This window comes from Bidens hawaiensis, unplaced genomic scaffold, assembly GCF_021521415.1.
Source record: "Bidens hawaiensis isolate Kalapana, Puna unplaced genomic scaffold, B.hawaiensis_p1.1 tig00002735_1, whole genome shotgun sequence".
Classification (NCBI taxonomy): Eukaryota; Viridiplantae; Streptophyta; class Magnoliopsida; order Asterales; family Asteraceae; genus Bidens; species Bidens hawaiensis.
Genome location: NW_027491147.1, coordinates 320,656 through 346,225, shown reverse-complemented (window position 1 = coordinate 346,225; position 25,570 = coordinate 320,656). Strand labels below are relative to the sequence as shown.

Below are 25,570 nucleotides of genomic sequence, written 5' to 3'. Positions count from 1 at the left end.
ATATATATAGTGTCCTTCTATGGAGAATATAAATAGTAGAGTAATAGTAATTGTTCTTTTAATAGATATTATGTGACGTCCTCTTATGGATATTTATACAAGGATAAGATATGTATGTATGTAAGATATGTGTATGTATTGTATGTCGCCTGATTAACTAGAACTCACTCAGCGTAGCTGACTTTTAGTATGCACGCAGGTGAATATGATTAAGGAGCTAGCATGAGGTTGGCACATGGCATTGATTGAACGGATGGCATTTGATGATGGAAGAAATGATGTTTTCACATGATAACTTATGTTACGGTTTTAAGTAAAAGATTAAATGTTTTGTAATAAACGGTTACATTTTATATTCCGCGAAAATTTTAATAAACTCTGATTCGTAGAACTGTGTTTATGAGTAAATCCGACGCTAAAGTAGGGCTACGGGGAACGGGGCCTTACACAGCTTCAGTCAAGCGCAATCCATCCTAGTTAAAGTATACTTCTGGTTGAGCACATGTAGTCGATAATAGGTCTGCACAAGCTATTGACACATTATAGTTAAACGGCCCTCCACCACCACAACATGCCTTTAGAGCACCATATGTGAATCCTATGTAATTGCCAAAAAGCTAGAGTACATCATTTCTCTCTTTTGGTATATAAAGCGTATAACTATCATGCTCAAACCACCAAAGTCAATTGTTAAACGATTTCACGTTTGATACTTGTGTTAATCGTGTGGTCTCTAACATGTTAAACACATTTAGACACGAACTGACAGTCCTAGGTTCAATGCCGATAAGAACTTAATTCTAAATGTTGATGAACACAAACCAATTGATTGATAAGAAAAGGGAATCCCAGAAAAATAATTGTTTAATCAGTTATAAGAAACATAAGCTAGATTAACCGAGTGAGTAAATCAAATCTCAATCCAATCATACATAGAAGTCACAAAACAATCAGTTCATACAAACCCTACACCTGAAGCGATCACAAGTGATTTAGCATTGCCTCTGCATCATGGTTTTCTTGATTCTTGGTCGGAAGGATGGATTTATGGATAATTTAGTGATTGAGAGGTGTTCAGATGGTGAAAGATGGCTCCAAGATCGTCCCAAAGTGATAGAGTACGAATGATAATTAACTAGGGGTTTAGCAGAGCTTTTATATGGAAGTAAAACCCAAAAATCATACTTTTTGCGTCAAGCCCGCTGTAAGCTACAGTCAAGCCACCGTAGCTTACGGCGGGGTGTGAATAAAACAAAGACTGTAAGGCAGAGTCTTAAGCCCGTAGCCTACGATGAGGCCGCTGTAAGCTACTTTGACAACTTTCTTTGATATATTGTTTTCTTCATAAAATCTTCATCTCGATCAACTCCATTTTCCTCCCTGTTTGCGGCCACGTCTTCGTATTTCAACTCTCTATCATATCATATTCCATTACTTTCATTTCCAATCCATTTGTATCCTCCGAAATCACGTCCAATCTTCGTATTTTAACCATCGTGAATGTTCCAAATTAGCTCCTTTAAGCTTCAAACACCATAAAACAAATCAAAGTAATCGTGTTCGATAGATATAAACAATTAAAACATACAGCATTAAACACTTAATGCACCCTATTTCACCCACACATCAGTTTCGATGAAACTTTGTATCCTATTTTAATTGATAAAATTATGGGGTCTTTTTGGCATATGCGATTACTTCTAAAGAATTTTAAATATTACATTGCCTAATAGAATCATAGCAACTTTCACTTTTTCCTAGTGAAGAAAATTTGAAGGAAAAAATTATAATATCATCTAGTGCCAACCAAACACGTTTTGAAAGCATTTAAATTCCTATTCCGATGAATTCTATGTACCAAACAGCCTTACGTTACCAAAACACAAAAAAACTATAATGCTATTCAAGTTACAGTTACCGAATTTTGGGGAAAGTATTTATACAAAATAGCAATATTAAAAATATATGTGTAGATACATTGTTTTTGTACATCACAAGCCGTATAATATGTTAATTAATAATAAAATAGCCAGTGTCCCGGTTATAACTATTACTTGAAAATAGAAACTTATAAGAATTTATAAATTTTCCACTAACTTACGTAGAACTTAACAATCTTCCTACTGCTTTTAACTTTAATGTATGGCATAATGACTTAAATTTGGGTGTAGTGTATGACCCTTCGAATAAGCTCTTAAAGATAAGCTTGTATGCAGCTTCAGTCAAGTGCAATCCATCCCAGTTAAAGTATACTTCTGGTTGAGCACATGTAGCCGATAATGGGTCTGCACAAGCTATTGACGCATTATAGTTAAACGGCCCTCCACCACCACAACATGCCTTTAGAGCACCATATGTGAATCTTATGTAATTGCCAAAACTTCAAAGTCATCAACTTGAACACGTATATAACTTAGCTTGAATAATATCATTGATATGTGTGAATAAACATCATGTTATATATGTACCATATGTATTAGGAGAGAGAAAAACTTGCATAGCAGCATTGTAGTAGTCAGCGTAGATGATATCGAGCTTAGGATGAACCTCTCGGATTTGATTTAATTCTGTCTGAAGAAGTTCGTTGTGGTGCTCGGAAAATTTATTCAACTGTGTAATACATCCGGTAGAATTATCATATTGAACCTTGCTAGAACCATATAAGATCGTCAAATAAGTAGCAGAGCATCCAATTGGTAGGTTTCCCGGTATAACAAGTGTTTGAGCACCTAACTCAATAAGTTCCTGTGTTTTCGAGTATAACCACGAAGTTGACAAACAAATTACTATATTTATACTTGTAGCATAAGAAAATTCAAGTATTTGCTCACATTGACTACTGAGATGATGGCGTTAATCACAAATGGTACATATGTTTCAACTTCAGTTAAAGATTTGCCGGATTCTAATGCATGATTGTAATCATTACCCCCAATCTCTCCCACTAGAAACAAAGAGCTTCCGATTAATTGTTTACATTCTGCAATGATTAATAATGTTAACCATTAAAAAGGTTTATTTATGATATAAAAACTATCAACTTACTGCACATAAAAACAAATTCTTCAATTGGCATGTTCCCTATATTACTGAATTGCTCGATTGAGGTTACAAATTAACCTTATATCGAACAACTCTGAAGAATTTCTTTAACGCTAAGTGAAAGAATACTCACGTTCATGTATTTAGCCTATTCGTTATTTTATTTAATTATACTCCTTCATATGAATCACCTGAAAGTCAATTCTTAAAGTATGGATCTCTTTGGGGGTGAATGCAAAAGTTTGTGGTACGCGGTCGAGATTTTCACCTACGTATAACACTAAAAGGAAAAAGAAAGAAACACCCCCCCCCACCCACCCAATACCCACACGCCTCTCTTCCTTTCAATGCACTAGGTACGTCACTGTCTCATATTTGACTGCTTAAATTCCCAATACCCACACGCCTCTCTTCCCTTCAATGCACTAGGTACGTCACTGTCTCATATTTGACTGCTTAAATTTAGAGTTTAAACTTATTTAATTTTCATGTTTTGACAATAAGAGAAGCACAAGGTATAGTAGAAAAAGTTTTTCATTATACTAAAAGTCACTAGAGTGTTAATATGTGTGTTTGTGTACTTTCTAATTAAAATCGTGTAAAAATCTAAACTCTATAATAAAGAAAACCGAAATAAGATAGCTGTCCCATCGACAATCATCAAAAATTTTATTTTCCCGCCATGCCATACTATTGAGGTTTTATTTTTTATTTATTTTTATTCCACGGGTTAATAACATTACGAACTTTCCTCAATCCCTAAAGATTCAATTCAATCACTCTGGATTCATATTCAATGAAGAGTTTTTAATTGTTCAACGACCACCCATCTTCTAAAGATTCAATTCAATTCAATCGACTCCGGATTCATTTGCATCAATAAATGAACAATCGACTCTGGATCGATTCAATTCAATCGAAGAACAACCACCCATCTTCTAAAGATTCAAAAATGGAAGGTATGTTATTTAACTTGCAATTTTTATGTTTCCTAATTCACCAATTAGCTTGCCCTAATTGAAAAGGTTTGGGTTTTATTATTATTTTTAATGAATTTGCGTTATGATTGTGACTTGTGAGGATGTTTGGAGTAATTGGTCTGTGGGTTTACTTCAATTTGATGTTTACAGTTTTGATGTTGAAGCTGAAAATGAGAAAGATGAAGGCTTGAAAGATATGAGTGATGATGATGATGCATCCAAACAGCCTGATGAAATTGAGCAAAGCAACTAATGCTCTCAGGGAAGGTGGGTCCAATATTCATTATATTGTAAATGGATTGGATAAACTTAACATGGATGATTATGATGAAGAAGATGACAGTATTTCATTATTCCAATTCTTATGCTTTGTATGTGACTTCTAGAATCCTCCATAATCTATTAGTTGTGGTCGCTAGCCGTTGACATATTTGGTTCGGGGCTCTGGGACACATACTATCGAAGCAATTAATTAGACCCTTGCCTTAAAGATAAGAATGTAAGTTACATAGTTCTTTATTTTGAGGTTAAAAAAGGTAAATTTTTAGCCCTGATTTTTACAATTCTTGTAATTTAGGATGAGGATTCTGAAAAGACATTATGATTAAAGTTGATGGTGCTATTGTAGTTTGTGCATATAATGGGCATATTTCGAGTAATTTTTTGGCTTGTGATTTTGATGTTATATGTACATTCTTTTTCATTATCCTTAATGAGTTTATGTATTGTCTTTATGTGCTAATTTGAGTGCTAAAATAGGTTTGCATTGTAGAGGATCCAGATGATGATTCAAACATGTATGTTCATGATGAAATTAACAACAATTTCCTTGCTAATTTGTTAAGAACATCATAACAAATTAAGTTGAGCATCACAGGGTCCAATATAGAGGTTAGTTTTTTTTACTTACAATGACTATATGTGATTGGATTATTAAAGATCACACCAATGATCAGGTCATCGGAAGGGATACGGAGTGTGTGTTTTTTTTTAAATTTATTTTTTACTTGTGCTTCTATTTAATACATCTGGTTTGCTTTGATAATGAGTTTGAGATATACCCTATAGACAATGTTTGGTTATTATGTTCTTCTCTATAGATATCTTGCATATTATTTTTTTTAACTTGTATATATGTATATAGTTATTTAATTCTCATTTATTACTAGAAATTTAAATGTTCACCTACAACCTTGTAACTACAAATATTTGTTCAAGATTCTATTTAAATGTTCACCTACAACCTTGTAACTACAAATATTCGTTCAAGATTCTAAATTATTGGTTTGCTTTATATATGAGCAGGGAAGCACAACTAATTGGAGATTTTTAGGGATGGGATGGAAGGGATGGAACCACAAGATGGAAATTGGGGTATGAGCTATCAAGATTCTTGATGTTAATGGAAATTCGATAACTCCAAATAATTTAAGGGGTTAAGTTCATATTCAAGCACAACAATGGAGTTTTGGTTGATCTCCTTTCAACTTGGATAAAGTATGTCACCGTAGACTCTACTCGACCTTACAATGGCGTATACTGGTATCCACCACCTTCAGAAAGGTAACAAGTCTTGCACCTATTATACTAATTTTGGATTTGACCATGTTAACCAAAGGATTGTCCATAACCAAACGTATGTAATATATTAATATCCCTTCAATATCAGGAAAAATTTCAATCTTTTATATAAAAGTGAATCATTTTGAGTTATATTGCTCATGTGTTGAACAAAGTAATTAGAAGGGGATGAAACATGTCAAACAATTCAAAATATAATATATCCCATACCATACTCGGTATTTACTCCCACTTGTAATGCTTTAACAAAATATTGAACTGTTGTTTTAGTTTGATTTCTTGTAATCATGAGACATCTGTCCCATCCACAATCACCAAAAATTAACCGTCAGTTCAGTTTTTTTCGGTTCGGTTTTTTCGGTCATTCGGTTTCGGTTCGGTTAATTCGGTTTTATGCTCACCCCTAAATATATCCCATACCATACTCGGTATTTACTCCCACTTGTAATGCTTTAACAAAATATTGAACTGTTGTTTTAATTTGATTTCTTGTAATCATGTGTTCAACTATTTCTCATGAATAAAGATTATTTACTAATGTGTTTATGTTTCTTTTGACAGGCAAATCCAAATTTAGCTATGTTCTTTTGGAAGTGCTTTTGTAATGTTTGTCAACGTATTAGCTATGTGCTTTTGGATGTGCTTTCGTAATTTTTGTGTCATCTTTATTCAGTAAACATTTCCTTGTGTTGCAAAAATGAATAAGTAGATCTTTATGCAAAAATGAAATAAAATATTTATATCTTTGTGAGTCTACAATTGTAATTTAGCTATATTTTTTTGTATAATGTAATACACACTTTATTTATCCAGTTTTTAGTTATAGAATTATGACTTATATATTTTAATTGTTCAACCCGTGTAGTACACTGGTACCTAACCTAGTTGTGTATGGAGTAAAATATTTTTCACAAAGAAAACCTCGAAATCGGCTTTAAAACCGTCAAAGTTTAGTTTTCATCCGACTATGGATTTGGTCATTTCTTTAAATTTATTCAAGGAAATTATTTTGTTTTAGGAAACTTATCTTTTGCCCTATGCCCATATAGCTAAATTCAGAAAGACGGTAGCCACACAATATGTTAGTATGTTACGATATATTAGGAAATACATACAATAAAGAATAAAAAGAGACATTTATGCCGTCTGAAAATAGAATTCAATAATTGAAGTACGAAGATCGATGGGTTGTATAAGAGATGTTTACTATATTATAAAAACAATCCCAGATTCCCCGCTACGCAAAGCCTTAAAAACAGATAAATCCATATAATCGATATTCTAGTTTTTGTGTTTTACCATATTAAGATTACTTATAGGAGTGGTCCGAGTAGATAAACTTGAATTATACATTATTTTTTTGTCTCAAAAGAATACCAAACAAACAATGTTTGTTTCTTTTACGGGCATACGAAGAGAACCGCAAGTTTATAATGCATTTAAACGTAGTGTACTAGAAAATATAATAGAATATGCTAAGAAAATAAAAACTAGAGGCAGCTACATCAATATAGCACATCTAATACAACATTCACCACTAATTAAAGAGTATAATAAAAATGATCATATATAAATTATCAATGCCGTTGTAAGTTGTAACAGGTCGCATTTTTTTTTTTAATTTGAACGACAAATCCAGCATAATTTTGAACGACCAACAAATAAAGTTCACATAGAATAAGGGGCTGTTTGGTTTATTCAGATCTGAATGAGTCAGGTCTGAATGAGCCTCTGTACCATTCAGCAACAACAACAAGTCTGAATGATTCGGACCTAATTTTAACTATTCAGATGTTTTTCTGTTTGAAACCAAACAGTCTAAAGTCTGAATGAATCATATTTAACTTGATTGCATATGACAACCTCATATGCCCGCAATCACAGACCTACTGCTATCAGACAAAGTTAAGATAAGATTTAAACTTGAGAACTTCTTCAATATGTATGGTTAATGTGGTTGCAAAAACAATAAGCAAATCTTGAAGTATTTAACTAAATTTTAAAATTAAATACGAGTTATCTGTAGTCAAAAATGGTAAAAAAAAAACAGAAGAAATATTAAAAATTTTAAATATTAATTATTTGTTGCAAAAAAACATCACACTCAAATTAAAATAGAAATGACTGAAACCGGCCGTCATATTCTGAAGGAAAAATAAACTATAGCTAAAATGTCGGCTGTTAATGATCGTGAATATAAAAAAAATCTATAAACAAAATAAATAACCATTGGCCAAATTCCGTCGAGGAGGAGGATTAACCTTAGGGATATTTGTGACTTAATTAAAAAAGGTTGCAAATGTACAATTTTCTAGTAGTGATATAAACTGATGTACGTACGTTCGTATATTTCTAAAAAATGTCTCACACAAAAGGCACACTCATATATATGTATCGTAATTACCAAGAATCAATAGAATGTTTATATCTAATTATTATATTATAAGCTGAGTATTAATTGGTGCATGTAGGTAATTTGACTTAGTTACCTGAAACTGTGGAACAAACTAGACCCAACGACTTTTTGAACCACCCCAACAGAACCCCCAAAGATGCGTTCGTCTTAATGTGAACTCCTCTTGCTTCATGAAACGAGGAATCCAAAGCCGTCGCACCAGCCACCGCATAGTTCACTCCTGGTCTGAACCCCGTCTCGTTGAAGGTAAAGTTGTGGCCTTGAGACGGTGGTATTAACATCAACCCAAGACTCTCAGCTTCAAATACAAACAATAACAAAAACATATTCACTCACACGTCACAGCATAAAACAACATTAATCTTCCTTAAACAAATTAACATGTATTTTTATATATACGCATTACCAAGGAAATCGATTATTAAACGGCCGTCAGAGCAACGTCCGGTGGGGTTATGAAAATATGTATCTCCATAAGGTGGAAAACAGAAATGGGGTGCCTGGCCAGTGGATTTGTTGGAAAGTAGTTTAAGGTTTCCGGTGTCAGCGAGTGAGTCCCCGAAGCTTATTATTGACGTATAACATCCCTTAACGTGTACGTTACAACTCAATAACAGCGTTAGAATGAGGTAGAAAGTTGATGAATTGGCCATTGGAGAAAGGAGAGGCTTGAACCGAAAAATGTGATAACCAAGTTAGATGAAAGGTTGATGGGCCATCCATCTATCTTTCATCAATTTATAGAGGAAAAAGAAAGCTTATTTGCCTCATATCTACTCTTGGAACATGTCATAACTCTAAGTAACGTTTGATTTTGCATTTACATTATTTCCACCTATGTAGTTGTGCATGTTATCATAAAATTTACATCATTTATTTCAAAATGTAAGGAAATCCTAATTCACTATTTTAGTACTGCTTACTTAATGCATATATATATAGGGTAGAGATACTATACGCCAATGCCTTAATGTACGATAAGTACGCGAGACGCTCAAAGGCAAAAGTACTAAACGCTCAACCAAACCCTAAAACGCTCAAAAACGGTTTTCGTGAAAAAAGTGAAAAATTGATCGATTAATCATCCAAAACTGTTTTTTTCGGTGAACCAATGATTAATTGGATATGTATTGAAGATTCCGAGATGTTTGGATGTGATTTCATGGATCGATTTCGCGTACCTATTGTACGTTAAGATATTATTGTATTGGATATATATATATATATATATGGTTGGTATCATTTAAGAACTCTAAAAAAGTTAAGAACTCTTAGGAACCCTTAAAAACCAAACAATTTTTTAATTTTTTTTATATATTAACATTATTTAAGAGTAGTTTTATCATAACTTATATAAAAAAATTTGATTACATATTAATCACAAGTTTACATATATGTAAAATTATGTACAAATAAATTTACATAGGTGTAAAACAAAACATAGATATGTATAAAAACTAATTTTTAAAATTGTATCGTAGATATAGATATAGAAAATGATAAAATTACTCTCAAAGAACGTTAACATACAAAAATTTAAAAAAAACGTTAGTTTTCAATGGTTCCTTCAAGTTCTTAAATAATTTAACAATTCTGTAATGACACTCATCCTATATATATATATATATATATATATATATATATATTTAATTAAGAGCTAAAACACTACTATATAAACGATGTTAATTTAGGATGGAATTCGTAACATTTTCTAAAAAGTTTGTCAACAGTCAAGATTTCGTCGATTAGGCTATGTGTAGTGGGGTATACAAATTGAGGGTATAAGTGTCATGTGACGTCTAGCCAATAAAAATAGAATTTTTGTTTTAAGAGTGTGTGTGTGTGTAGGTAGAGGTGGACAACAAAACCGGTTCCTGGAACCGGTTCGACGGAACCGAACCGGAACCGAACCGGTTCCTACCCGTTTTTCGTAGGAACCGGTTCGGTTCCGTTTCAACCCGACGATCCGGAACCGGTTTGACATGTTTGGAGGTGGACCGGGTAGGAACCGGAACCGAACCGGAACCGGTTCTGGAACCGGTTCGACCGGAACCGGTTCGGAACCGGTTATAGCCGTTGGAGTGGTTCTAGCCGTTGGGAAACGGTTTTATGGCCGTTTTTTGACCGTTGGGGTCAAAAATGGCCGTTTTTTGGCTCCCCAAACACCCCACTACTAGTATAAATAGGTATTTGGTGTAATGGGTTCATCACAACACTCAAAACGCAAACCCGAACGCAAAAAAATACAAAAAAACGCTATTACAACGTTCTGAGTTCTCTAATCTCTTGTTTTCTCTTCTTCTATATTCATATTTGTTGTTATGGCTGCCTCACAATCATCGGTTGGTCAAGGTTCCACCGCCGGACCAAGTTTCGTTCGTATTGTACCTCATAATCGTAATCAAGAGATTTGGTGCAATTGGGATTTGGTTGAATTGAGTGACCATTCATTGAAGGCTCGGTGCAAGTTTTGTGGGATTTATTTAAACCCACTTTCGAATTCAAATTTGAAGAAACACATCGAAAGACCGTATTGCAGGGCGTTGAAACAGAACGTCGAGTCGCAACAAACGCAAATGGATAGTGAAGGCGGAATATTTACATACCAAATTGATCGAGTTCAAGATCGTATGGCGAAGTTTGTGATTCAAGAAGCTTTGCCGTTTAGCCACTTCGACAACCCTCGCTTAACCGCCATGATTCGAGATACGCTTCAACCACAATACACTCACGTAAGTCGTCATACTCTTAAACGTTATTGTTTAAAATTGTGGAAGAAGGCCAAAGAGGTACTAATTGCATATTTTGAAAATATAAATACGGGAATAAACTTAACTACTGATGTTTGGTCGGCTCCACATGGTCTACCCGAATCTTATCTTTGTGTCACCGCTCATTGGGTAGACCCGTCATCGTGGGAAATGATGAAACGCACCATTGCTTTCGAACTCTTTGAGTATCCACATACGGGAGATAATTTGTTTGAAATTTTAGATTATGTTATAAAAACTTATAAACTAGAAAATAAAATATTTTCAATTGCATTTGATAACGCGTCGAATAATACATCGGCGGTTGATAAATTAAAATATACGCCGATTTGCAATGGTGTATTTTTTCACTCAAGGTGTGTTGCACATATCATTAATTTAATCGTGCAAGACGGACTTGCTTCGGATGAGGTTACATCGGTTATAAACGATTTTAGAGTAATGCTACATGAAGTTTTTAAGAAAAGTAAAAAAAGACAAATGGATTATAGAAAATTTTGTAAAGATACGGGAAGAAAAGCTTTGGGAGCTAATTGGGATGTACCTCATCGATGGAATTCCACTTGCATAATGTTTCAAAGTGCTTTGAAACAAAGAGACACTTTACAAATGTTTCATTCTAGTCTTGCCGAGAATGATTTGGCAATCCCCTTTTCAAATGAGAAATGGGAAATTATCAATGACTTATCGACTTTTCTTGAAGTTTTTAAAACATCAACTACGAAACTATCGGGAACGTATTATCCGACAAGTCCCTTGGTTCTTTCGGAGTTATTTTTAATCGTTAACAATCTTAAAGAATTTGAAAATAAAAGTCCAATGTTTTCAAACATCATATTACCAATGAAGTTTAAATTAAAAAAATACTTTCTTGAATTGCCACCGATTTTTACTTGCGCCGCCGCTTTAAACCCAATGTTAAATGTTACGGGGGTTGAATGTGTGATAGACGAAATTTTTTCAGCCTTAGATATGCATGAAGTTGACCCAAACTTTTCAACAGAGGCACAAAATGATTTTAACTTGAATTTTAAATTTATGTATGACTTTTATATAAATAAATATGGGTCAAACATACACATGCCTACGCAGGGGGGGTCTTCATCAAGTTCAAGTGCTCCTAGAGTACGAGACCCCATGATTAGCCTTATGAACACCGTTCGCAACGTAACGGCTAAAAAACAAAGGGGTAACACCCCTTCAAGCGAACTAGGAAGGTATAGTGCATATGATTTCTCTACCGGTTTATCCGAAGAGGAATATGGCACTTTTGATGTTTTGGCTTGGTGGAAGGTAAAGGAAACCGAGTTTCCGATTCTTGCCACCATGGCCCGTGATTTACTAACCGCCCAAGCTTCTACGGTAGCTTCGGAATCTGCTTTTTCTCTTAGTGGCAGGGTAATATCGGTGAGAAGAACAAGACTGAATTCGGAGTCGGTGGAGATGTGCATTTGCTTGAAGGATCACTTGGACTCAATCGATCGTGTTCAACACGTAACCACTCTGGAAGACGAAACACCACTTGATGTTCGAGTGCACGACGAACAAGAAGGCGTTTCTACAAGTAATTCTGATGAATAAGTCGCCACTCAATAATTACGACGAACAAGAAGGCTTTTATAGAAATAATATGTCACAACTTTATATTTATAAGTTTAATGTTTTGTTAGTTTGTTTTTGAATATTTTAAAACATGTAACCTTTTTTTTTTGAACTTCTTAAAGTAAATAAAATGAATTTTATGTTAATTGTTTTTTTTATTTAACATGTTATACAAATACGAGCAGCGGAAACGAAAAACGAAAAAAAAAATTATTTTTTACACTGTAACCGGTTGGAACCGGTTACAGTGTAAGAACCGGTTTAGGAACCGGTCAGAACCGGTTCCACCGGTTCCGGGTCCGAGGGTTGGGGAACCGGTTCGGTTCCCTAACCGGTTCGAACATGGAATCGGTTTAAACAGTGATGTTGACTAATGGAACCGGTTCTGAACCGGTTCCGGTTCCTTTGACCAACCCGATTTGATCACCTATATGTGTAGGTATTGGATCATTTCAGAAGTTTTGTTACAGCGAAAAGTGAAGATGTAACTCCAGTAATCCCTAATTTCAAATATATATATATATGGTGAGGTTAAAATAAGAAGTGGAGTGCGCCTAAAAAATGTAAGTAATCTGATACGTTAAATTACTTATGAAATTCGCCTCATTTTCTCACCCATTACACACAGTCTTATGAAATAAGCTCACTCTGCTGTCTATACCACATACCCATCCAAGTTACAACGATCGTTAATCGATCGTGTTCAATCTACCGTTGCAAATTTAAAGACCAAGTATTTTTCAATTCTCTGTCTTTTATTTCTAAAACTCGACAATATTTTTTATACCCCAATTTAAAAATATTACCCATCACTAACGACTTTCACCATCAAATAAAATATTAGCATGCAAAAATTTGATCTCGAAACTAATTTGTTTTTGCTTCAGAATGTATACCGTTGTCTTTCACTGTCCAATTTCATTGAGTTAGCTTTTATCACTATTTATGTGGTGGAGCTCTAGCCTCAAGGAAAAGTAGCAACAAACAGGAATGATCAAGACTCTGTGTGAAGAGAGAAAGAGAAACATGATCTAGTTAGGATTAAGGGGATGTTGAAAGGTAATCCTACGTACTTAGTCAATGTCTAAAAGTCTGTGGGTGACCCATAAAAACTTAAAAAGTATATGTTTATATAAAAACTTAAAAAGAAGAGTAAAGTGTAAAAACCATTTTCGAGGCTTGGTCAATTATGTGATTTTCGTTCAAAAATTTTTATTTTTCAACTGGACCATCGAGGTATTTCACTTCTTGTCAGTTACATCCAAATCACTAACTTTATTAGTTTTTAGAGAAAATTAATGTTTTAGTCCATGTGATTTTTAGGCGGAGTCACTTTTAGTCCCAGAAAAAATTAATAAACTGCTTAAATCCTTGTGGTTTAAAAAATGAACCGTATGAGTCCGCAATCTAACAACCATTAACCTTGCCTTTAAAATTAAGGGTATACGTGTAATCTTGCATCTAAACACATTTACCCTTGAATACATTACTCTGGACATCCAATTTCACAACCACCTTTCAATTTACCTTCCTCGTTCAATTCACAACCACCGTAGAACCAGCGTCGTTCAATTAACAACCGACGTTCACCTTCGCCGGATTTCACAACCGACGTTAACCTTCACCGAATTTCACAGCCGTTCACCCTCATTCGTTCGATGACCCGTGGAGTGCGGAGGCTACGTCTTCCAGACGAGGATTTTAATATACAAACTTACAGTTAGTTTATCTTCTTTTTGGTTTTGTGTTACTACTGTTAATATAAACCAATTATTGTAATATAATTATACTGTTGTTAACAAGAATCGTAGGCCGGGGTTAGCATCCGTCTGAAATATACGATAGAACGTACCTGCACCACATGAGCAAAACAAATCTGATGCACCGACACCTTGTGACCTCGATTTCGCCGACGAAGAAGAGGAGAATGTGACATTTTGGCTCCAATCGAATCGAAGAGGAAGAAGAAGAATCATTCAATTAGGTCTCCATATTACGAAGGAGGTGTAATCGAGTGAAGAAGGGCTGTGAATTTGGGTTCCAATGATGGTCGCCAGTGTCTTTTACGTCTTATAATCAATCAGGGTAAAACAGTAAATTCAGACTTTTTTTGATAGAAAAACTAGCGCCAAACTAACGGAAGGACTTTATACGGTTAATTTTTTAACCACGGGAATTTAAGCAGTTGGGGCTAAAAGTGACTCCCCTAAAAAACCACATGAACTAAAACAATAATTTTCTCTAGTTTTTATTGTTAAATCATGACCACTTTTGTCCTTTTACACGAATCTCTCTACTAAGTAAAAAAATATCAGATAGTCTTGAATCACCACTACCACCCACTCGTCTTCATCCTAAATCTATTTTTGAGTTCTCCATCATCAAAACCACCACCACAATGGAACACCGTAGTCACCACAGTCTGCATCACTATCACCATCGCTGACCGCCACACTCTATCTTCTTCTTCGGCAAACACACACTACCAGCCCCTTCTCCCGTTTTTCCGGCGGAATCATTACCACCTGTAACCACTTTACATATTTGTATATCCTCCCCATTCATCGTCGGCCCCTGTTTTCCGCCGCCAACATCTGCAACCACCGCCGTCACCTGCAACTATCGACGACTAGTTGTATGTTAAATCTTTTTTAGAGTTCAATAGAATAGTGTTGGGTTTATGGAGGCTTAATTGGGTCTGGTTGAAGACATCTTTGTGGTAAATTAATTAAATGAAGACTAGTGACAGGTCTGACTCATATTATTTAATTATGGCCCCTTATTAGTTTCTTGGAGATTAAGTTGTAAACCCTAATCATGTATCTATTTATACTTAGCCTTATACTTGTAATTCCTCATCACGAGTGAGGCAGTAGCAATAATAAAATACACTGGTTGCAGCTCGTGGACGTAGGTCAGCCGAACGAACCACGTAAATCTCGTGTTCGTTTATTTCTTACGTGTGTTGTGTTTGGTTCGCGTGTGTGTTTAATCCTAACAAGTGGTATCTAGAGATTAGGTTCGGGATCACACGAAGAATACGTTGAGCCGCTTCTTACTCCGCCGTGTCACCACTATCGAAAGGGTTTCGCCGTCATCGATTTTCGTCGCGGGAGAAGCTTCTTGTTGCTGTCGCAACACCGCTAGATTCTTACCGCCGCAGCTGCAAGGAAGAAAGGGGTGATCTCCGGTAGGATCCGCCATACCCAGTCGCCGGCATTGTTCAGGTTCTGTTTTATTTTCGAAAGCATTTTATCACCTCATAACCACCGTGTACCGTTGTTTAGTTGTGGGTCAAACGCTGGAGTTCTATAAGATATCGATTTTGAGGCAGAAGCTTAATTGATATTTTTTCGCTAGGAGCGTGTGTTTAGTTGAGAGAGTAGCGTGGTTTTTTAGGGTTGACCACTTAACCGTCATTTCTTGGCTTTATTAGGGCAGTGGCCCATAATTGGCAGAGTATTATTTTAATTTAATCAAGTATCCATTTATTTTATTAGAGATTATTAATCTCTTTAGGCCATTGTGCATTAAGAATTGAATTGGGCTTGGGCTGTGAAGTTGAAGATCAACTTTGTGATCAGATTATTTGAAGTAAAGATCGAGCCTAGAACAGTTGATTCAAGATTCTATTTTTCGTTGAAGAATTGTTGATAATCAGAAGAAGCGTTAAAAAACAGAGAGCCAGTTGTCAGCCGCATTTGTCAGGTTTTATCGTTTCAGTTAAAGTTAAAGTTTCAGTCTTCTGAATTACAGTCCGTTATTCCGCTGCATTTAAATAGGTTGATTATTTAACAGAGTTTTGTAGAACAATTGTTAAGTTCAGACCCGTGCCATTGTTGTGTTTATCTCTGTTTTTTATCTAGGTTTTCGTTTAGTCATTGTTATGGCAGAAAACGGAAAGGTTTCGATACAGAAGTTTGATGGACAGAAATTTGGTTGGTGGAAGATGCAAATTGAAGCGCTACTTTGTCAGAATGACTTGGATGTAGTGTTTGAGGATGAAAAACAAGAAAATTTGTCAGGAGCATATTGCAAGAAGTTAGACAAGAAAGCTAGGGATTGTATTACTTTGTCGTTGTCTGAAGATGTGGCATTTAACGTAAAGAAAGAAAACACAGCCCGTGGTATGATGGACGCACTATCCAACATGTATGAGAAGCCTTCGGCAGCAAATAAGGTCTACCTTATCCGGGAGCTAGTGACAACCAAAATGAAAGAGGGTGGGTCAGTTACAACGCATATTAATAATCTTAATTCGAACCTCTCCCGCTTAGTGTCAGTCGGCATTAAGTATGATGATGTAGTTCAAGGTCTTTTGTTATTATCCTCTTTGCCCAACAGTTGGTCGCAAACAGTGACCGCGGTTTGTAGTTCGTCTACAAAAATTACTTTTTGATGGGATTCGAGATTTGATTCTTGGAGAAGATTCAAGATGCAGAAGTTCAGGTGAATTATCAAGTAATATATTAGTCACCATTCGTAGATGTAGGGGGAAACAACAAGGGAGTGGAAACAGGAAGAGGAGTCATTCTAGGACTCGTAAAGATATTGAATGTTGGGTTGTAAAGAGAAGGGGCACCTCAAGAATCAGTGTCCGAATGATAAGAATGAAATAAAAGAAGTCAACACTGCAGAAGAATGCCCAGAGGATGAGTTTTTAGTTCTTAGTGTTGACGATAATGTTGATTCATGGGTCATGGATTATGGTGCTTTATTTCATGCTACCCACAGTAGTGAAGCATTGCAGAATTTAAAGGAAGGTGATTTTGGTAAGGTTAAACTAGCGAACAATGATGTTCTTGATGTTACGGGCATGGGTGACACGAATTTAGTTACTTCAGCTGGTTCATGGACATTGAAGGATGTCAGAGTGATTCCAAGCTTAAAGAAAAAGTTGATTTTTGTCGGGCGGTTGGATGAGTAGGGACATAAGGTTAAGTTTGGGAACGAGCAGTGGAAAGTTGTAAAGGTAAATCTTGTCATTGCTCGAGGAAGAAAGAGAGGTTCATTGTATATGGTTAGTTTATCGTCTGAGGGAGTGACCGGCCCGGTTCAGAAGAAGATGAAAGTCCAGTTCACAGAGTCTAGTGGGCAGAAGAAGGTTTGTTTTGCAAGAGATAAATCCAGAGCCATAGGTCAGATTCAGGTTGAACGTGCTAGAAGAGGTTCAGAAAAACCAGTCAGAGGTTTTCGTGGCGGTGGGAGCACTGGCAGTCAGTCAGACAAAGCTTTTGCCAGAGTTAACAGACAGTGGGTTAAGAGAACCAGTATTTCAGCGGGTAAAGTCTCTCCAGAAGATTACCTGCTTAATATGGAGTGTTGTTTGTTCCCAAGGTATTCCAGGATTCGGCAGTTCGTGTAAGTGGGAGCCGATAGGGACAGAGAATGAGTCAGTGGCAGTTGTAGCCATGACTGATGTGTTGGAGCTCGGGGGAGCTTCAACGGGTGTTCAAGTTAACTGATGAGAAGGCAAATCCAACCAGGAAGACAAGGAAGATTACAAGAGGTACAAGCGATCATCGGTAGGTAGTTTGAAGATTATGAAGTCTCCAAGTGGGAGATTGTTGGGTTTATGGAGGCTTAATTGGGTCCGGTAGAAAACATCTTCGTGGCAGATTAATTAAATGAAAACTGGTGGCAGGCCTAACTCATATGTAACATCCTGAAATTTCTAAGATAATGTTAATTATATTATTTAATAGTAGAGGTGAAGTTTACTCGGGTAAGCGGAGAAATAAATAAATAAATAAATAAATAAATAGAGTAGGAGCTAGTATGGGTCGAGCTAGTGTTGGTTAATGGTTATGGGTTATGGACTTGGGTCATGAAGGAAAGAAGGATGAGACCATGGGCTTAAGCCCATGATCCATAATTATAAAAGCCTTAATCACCCAATTATCATTCATTTCTCATACTCCATACACCACACAAAACACACACTTAGCTCTCTCTCATCCTACTCTCTCTCTCTAAGCCCGAACCGAGAAGAAGAAGAAGAATTGATTTTCGACCCGAGGTAATGATAGTATGATATTGTAAAGATACAAACCCGTTAGATTTAGTCACGAAAACGACGAGCCGACACCGTTAAACCATTGAAGTCACGAGATCCGGGTGGAATCGGGTATAAACCGAACCTAAGATGAGCTTAGGGATCACCCTAGCTCAGATCTGGATCGAACGGGACGAAAAACGGTGAAAACGGTGGCCAAACGAGTGAGATCTCGCTTTTCCGGCGAGATTCACGTTTTTCCGGCAACGGCGGAGCCGGAGGTTGTGTCACATCAGATGTGACGTCTGACAAAACCCTAACCCTAATTCGTTACGGAATTCTAACGAATTAGCGATAATTCGTTAACAGAAGGGTAGCCAGTTCGTTATGGCAATTCGTTATGGTGGGGGGGACGAACTAGAAGCAGCTCGCTAAGTGATTCGTTAAGGAGAAATGACGAATGAGGATAACGAATCAGACCATGCGAGCTGGTTTGTTACTCGGCCATTCGTCATGGCAAGATAACGAATTAGCTCACTCAGTTCGCTAAGTCAAGATAACGAACTAGGCAGTATTTTGATAACGAATTAGACAGTGTTGTGATAACGAATTAGGCTTAATTCGTTATAGCAATCAAGGGGACGAATTAATTAATAATAATAAAAAAATCCTAATGGAAAATGTGTTAAGACAGTTAATGTAAATAAAATTTTTCCAAGCTGACCTGGCAGCTCGACTCCAGCCAGGGGCTCTGCCCCTTGGACCCTGCTAGGGGCTGCCGCCCCTAGACCTCGCTGCCAAGGGCGTTGCCCCCGGACCCCTGTTCGTTAAGAGTTATAATTAGAATAGAAACGTGATATGGCTAGTGATAGATAATTGATACGAGCAATTGTTATACAGTTAGTCGCGCACAGCTAAAGAAGGGAATAACTATTAACGGCGAACGTAACCGACTTCAGGTGAGTTTCTAGCCCCATTCCTTGATATGTTTTCGGGGCTGTGTGCATACTCGATGTGAAGTGTGAATACACTTACCTTAAGTGGTAAGTGTATGTTATAGATGTCATACGAGGTAGCTATTATATAATGTTTGTCGGTGCGTGAACGATCTTCGGATATTGCACGTATCGTCAAGGATAGTGATTGTTAAGTGGTTGTTAGTGTGTCTGAATGCAATGATGTAACTTGCTTATTATGTAAATGATGTGATGATATGAAGTGTGTTGTAGACAAGTAGATGTAGAGTGTGTTAGAAGTGGCAAGAGTCTAGTAAGAGTGTTAGTGGCATGACGATAGTATGTGGTAGTGTAAGCCTATACGTGACTTCGTTATTAAAGTGGCAAAGTGGCATAACGTTGTACGTTATTAAAGTGGCAAAGTGGCATAATGTTATTCGTTATTAAAGTGGCATAAAGTGGCATAAGTGGCTAAGCTGTAGGGCAAATTAAGAGGCTAAGTTGTAGGGGTAATTAAGTGGTTAAGCAGTAGCAGGTTAGACAGTGGATTATGTGTCTCCGGATACGTATATGTTGTGTGTAGTGGTTGTATGATAAGTTGTTTGATTAACTAGAACTCACTCAGCGTAGCTGACTTTTAGTATGCACGCAGATGAGCTGATTGTAGAGTTACATGAGGATGACACATGGCATGGATTGAACGGCTGGCATCTGAAGGAAGAAGAAAAGATGTTTTAAATATAATGTTTTGTGTTATGGTATCAAAGAAAAGAATTAATTGTTTTGTAATAAACGGTTTTTATATTCCGTGAAAGTTTTAATTAACTATGATTTGTAGAACTGTGTTTATGAGTAAATCCGACGCTAAAGTAGGGCTACCAGGAACGGGGCCTTACACCATATTATTTAATTATGGCCCATTATTAGTTTCTTGGAGATTAAGTTGTAAATCCTAATTATGTATCTGTTTATACTTAGCCTTGTATTTGTAATTTCTCTTCACGAGTGAGGCAGTAGCAATAATAAAATACCTTGGTTCAAGGCCGGCTCATAGGGGTGGCGGGGTGGTCGACGGCCACGGACCCGACACCCCGTTAGGCCCGAATTTTTTTTAAAGTATATTTATTTTTATTAAAAAACAATATGTATATTTAATGTTTAAACCTAATTACATGACCACTAGCTTGGTCTAGTGACAAAGGGGTATTACTCTCAACCAAAAGGTTATGAGTTCAAGTCTCATTTGAAACATGTTTAATCCTATTTTTATACAAAAAAAAAAAATTCACAACCCAAATTATAACCAAGTAAACATATATAAAAATTAATTATTTAAACCAACAAAATACTCCTTTTTAAATAAGGCCTAAAAAAATTTCGCCTTCGCCCAAATTTCTTTTTTTTTTTTTTTTTTTCAGAGCAGGACATCATTTATGAAAAGAAAGTGAATGAGTAGAAGTTTGATCACAAGTAGGACGTTTTGACCTTTATGGTGTCATGAAATGGATAACTAAACTAAAAGAAACTCCTCCATGGTGTTAATCGCATTTAAATACAATTAAAGTATTAAACTACTAAATACCAGACAAAGAAACCGTGTAAAACCCAACTGCGTAAGCCTATGAGTTTTAGTGTGACATCCATGGTATGTTGCACTGGTGTGACTAAAGAATTATTTATACACTTAACAACTGCTTTTACACGCATACTAGAAGACTTCGCCTTTATAAATGTTTAATTCATTATGTCAACATGAATGTAAATGTAAGAAAGATATATGTGTCTAAGGTGTAAAAGCATTATGCATGTAACCTGGGTTTAGGCTTGCTTTGCTTTATGGTCTTGTCGCCTTTTTATAGCAGAAGCCCAAGCGTTTATAAAACGTGCTAAAAAGTTGCTTGCGCCGACCTTCATGCAAGGTTCCTATGAAAGCTCTTCACCTTCGCATTTTGGGATAAAACTTTATTAATTATTTTGAGTCTCCACGCCATCAATTTTATTAAAACGGTTATTCCTAAATCTACACAGTTTTGGCGACCATAGAACTTGAGTCATCAACACACTTTGTTACTAATAGATTATATGTTCTTTAGTAAACCCAATTAGATAAACACCAACAATAATAATAAATAAAAAATCAAGGCATCTTAAACCTTAAAAGGTTAAACTAGTTATCACACTTCTACCAATGATCTCTTAGCCAAGTGGTAAAGGGGGAGGTCGGGGGCTTTGCTTCTATTGGAGGTCCTGGTTCAAATTCAGGCAATGGTGTTAACAAACTACTAACTCTCTTCTAGACAAAGTCTAGATGTTGCCGTTAAAATTAAGTTATCACACTTATAAACACGTATAAATTTTTTACCATTTCTGTCTCCCGCATGTCAAAACTTCAATACAAAGGTTTAAAAAAAAATAAGACTTCAAGATTTTGGTCCAATTTCTTTAAGCTTCGTACAATGTCAGGCTTAAGAGAAGGCGAATAACAAGCAAATGCGCACTAACACGACTTGATCATGTTATTTACTCAATCTAAATGAAAATCTTCGGTTCACTTTTGACTTGAGTACTACCAGGTGTGTTTGTTGTGGGTTTAGAAGTACAAAATATAGATAGGACCAGATAATAGTAAAACAAACAAGAAATGAATAAACTATTTAACATTCTAAGAGCAGATGATCATTAGACCAGATAATAGTAATTTCTCCATGGCAAAGAGAAACAACAGACAACAAAGTAACTTTTTAAGAGTCTAAAACAATATTCATAGACCAGATCATAAATGGTTTTATATCATTATGTACTCATTTCTACACGAAATGAGACGTGAGTTGATAGCAGAAGACTAGCTGGATCACTTGGCTAGCAGGGTCTGGCAAAGTGCACCCATCCTGAAAAGCATGAGTGGCCTCCTGAAAAGCATGATGTGTGGCTCGGGTCGGTGGATGGCATAGTGCACCCATCCTCGACTCTGCTGCACTTCGATAGCACGCCACTCAGACTACACAAACATAAACAAACAAAAACACAATCTGTTATCATCCATCCAGGCCTTTACTAAAAAAGTAAAGTTTAAAACAAAACAATCACAAGTTTGCATAATTACATGGAGATAAAGTATGGGTCTAAAGTGGTTTTAGGACCAAACAAAATGTTTAGACACAAACTCAAGAAAGACTTCAGATTTTATATAATGAAATAAGTGGAAACAAACAAATGAAATGTGAACAAAAACTTCGAAGACTTAATATTTAGGGCCACAAATAAGGTTTAGTTACAAAATTATTTCTATACTTGTGACAAAGATACAAAGTCAATAAAAACATTCATTTCTCTATAATGAAACACGGAGATATAAACATATGTGAACAAAACTTCTAACACTTTAACAACCTTCTGAAATACTTAACTGTCTTGCACAGACACACAATCACAGAGAAAATAACAACAAAGCCATTTATAATACATTAACCTAACTGAGTAATATCTGGTCAAATGAACGGTTTGTTACAAAACAAAGTTGACGGGAGGACTTTACTACTTATCGATTTAAGCTATATATTTATAAACAACTCAAGCAAAATCACATGAACATCATCAATCTGCGAAAGCATCATTTCAACTAAAACTAATCACACTTCCAATCGAAAGATCAAATGTACTTTACATCACACTATAAAAAGTACCTATAACTTGTACTTGAGAAAATCACTTATGTCAAAAATATCTCCAATTAACTAACTAAATCCACTTCCATTTGAAAAATCAAATGAAGTACTTTAACACTAGTCTAATTCTTTTAAGGTTTTCTACATCAATTTCATCTCCGAATCAAAACGCACATACTAACTAAATCTCTTAACAATCACTAATCTAAACTTATACACTTGAAAAATCACTAAACTATGCAGTTAATGCGGTAAAAAATCGGATATCGGTCAAGGACTGATATTTGAGATAAAGGTTATCGCGGTGGGATATCTGTGGGATATCGGTCACATAAATATGATGCAAAATTTATATATATAGTAATTTAACACTAACAATTCAGTGTGTTATCCTACCATTAACAAATTAACCTTTTGTAACTTTCAAAACACTAATAATTGTAGCAAGTAGGAACTGATTGACTTAAAACACTAACATTTAACACTAAAAATTGACAATTAGGACTTAAAACACTAATAGCGGCAATAGCGGTGATATATCGGTCAAATATCGGTCCAATATCAGTCAATATCGCCAATAATATCGGTACCACCGATATTTTATGTCCGATAACCGCTATCCCACCGCTATTGACTGCATAGTCACTAAATCAATTTCATCTCCGAACCGAAACACACATACTAACTAAATCTCTCAACAATCACTAATCTAAACGTATACACTTGAAAAAACATGTTGAATTAACTGAAAAAAAAAACAAACTAACTAACTAACAATATACCTCGGCTAACAAACGATTCTTCGGCAGAACCACATGCCTATCAAGCCCAATTTCAAAACACGAACAACAAATCATTCAAACAACCATAAAAAACACAAAACGAGAACAATCGAAGCAAATTGATGTTACCTGTATTCAAACGTGTCATCGAAATACTTCTCGGAGTACTGGATCTGGCCCATGATCGATCAAAAAGATGAGATTTCAACGGATCCTTAGGTGTTAGAACGAGTGGAGAGTATGGTGAATTGAAGAAATAATGAGTAGAGATTATGGATGAATTAATGGAAAATTTGAAGCCCTAGATACCTGATGAGTGGGGTTGTTTTATAGTGACGTAGTTACTGGGAATTATTATATATCTTCCAAATGGATGGATGGATATACAAAGGTAGTGCTGGCAATTTATACACGAAACACGAATACGAGACAGGTATATACACGATTTTAACAGGTAACATATAAGGCCTTAACAGGTTTCGTGTACTAAAAAGGTAGATACGAAATTACCTGTTAATTTTCGTGTCTAAACAGGTATAATACATGTTTACCTGTTAATACATGATTATTTTTAAAAATGAAATATATATATATATATATATATATATATATATATAATTATATTATATCCCATTATCCCTAACCCTAATCATTCTTACAACCATCCTGTCATCATCCATATTGTATCCCGGTCGTCGCCTCTCATCAAGTCATCATCCATCCTCCCGTCGCCGGGAATTCTTCTGTCACCGACCATCACCCATTGCCGGCCATATCTCTCTCTGGCCATCACCCGTCGCCGGCCATATCTCTTTCTCTCCACGGTTAGTTCCGTCCATCATCCCTCTCCGTCCATCAAATATGTGTTTCTAAATAGTTATTATCGTGTATTATCGTGTATACCAGGTAGTAACAGGTTTGTGTTCGTGTTTGGGTTACAGATACACGATAAGTTTTCGTGTCGTGTACGGGTTTACTAATTTCGTGTTCGTGTCTTATCGTGTACGTGTATACACGATATGCCAGCCCTATATAAAGGTAGGAAAATGATTCCGAAATTCAAATTTTGAAAATTACTACCCGGTAAGAGAAGTTAAATAATGAAGTGCATTAACAAAAGTGATCTGTGTATATATTTTCTTCATAAGTACCCCTCAAATTTCTACAATTTGACTATCTACCACCTCATTTTGCAAGTGCTACACTTTAAAGCCCATCTATATATATGACTATGTTTCATTATTTTTGAAATAATAACATTAAACTACCAATATTTGAGTCAACAATAATAGTAACTAAGTTAAATTTACACATAAAACGGGCCACTTATTAAATTATAAGGTATTTTGATAATCTAATTATTAGTTCTTTAATAAAATGTTACATTTGAAAGAGTAATTACTATTTTTATGAACTAAATCTATTTGGATAACTCCTATGAAATTAGTATGAGACTATACCTTTGCTACAAAATCTATTGAAACGTTTTTAAGTGGCTTTGTTTATAAAGTTTATACTTGACTTATTCCAAAATAAATAAGAGTTACAAAATTTCACACCATATTCCATGTCATTGTATTGTCCTTTCTTTAGAGATTCCTTTCATGGAAGCTAATCAAGTATGACTCAAACCTTAAACGTGTTATCATACGTTGTAAAAAACAAATTAAGTTCTAGATCTTCGCTACCTTATTAATTTTTATACAGTTAGTCACCATCCATTTCTAATAAGGAGTTATGTTTTACACGCATGTCATCTTGCATGTCACTAAACATAAAA

The 25,570-nt window shown here is 35.6% G+C and overlaps 1 protein-coding gene across 1 annotated transcript; it reads right to left on the bottom strand.

Annotated features, from left to right (window-relative positions):
- Window positions 1-2,048: 2,048 nt before the first annotated feature.
- LOC143620937 (GDSL esterase/lipase At1g28600-like) lies at window positions 2,049-8,672 on the bottom strand. Its single transcript, XM_077092502.1, has 5 exons — window positions 8,426-8,672; window positions 8,093-8,317; window positions 2,832-2,980; window positions 2,469-2,745; window positions 2,049-2,363 (listed from the first exon to the last, which is right to left on the bottom strand). The coding sequence occupies exons 1-5, from the start codon at window positions 8,670-8,672 to the stop codon at window positions 2,098-2,100; spliced, it is 1,164 nt and encodes a 387-aa protein (XP_076948617.1). The 3' UTR covers window positions 2,049-2,097.
- Window positions 8,673-25,570: the final 16,898 nt, after the last annotated feature.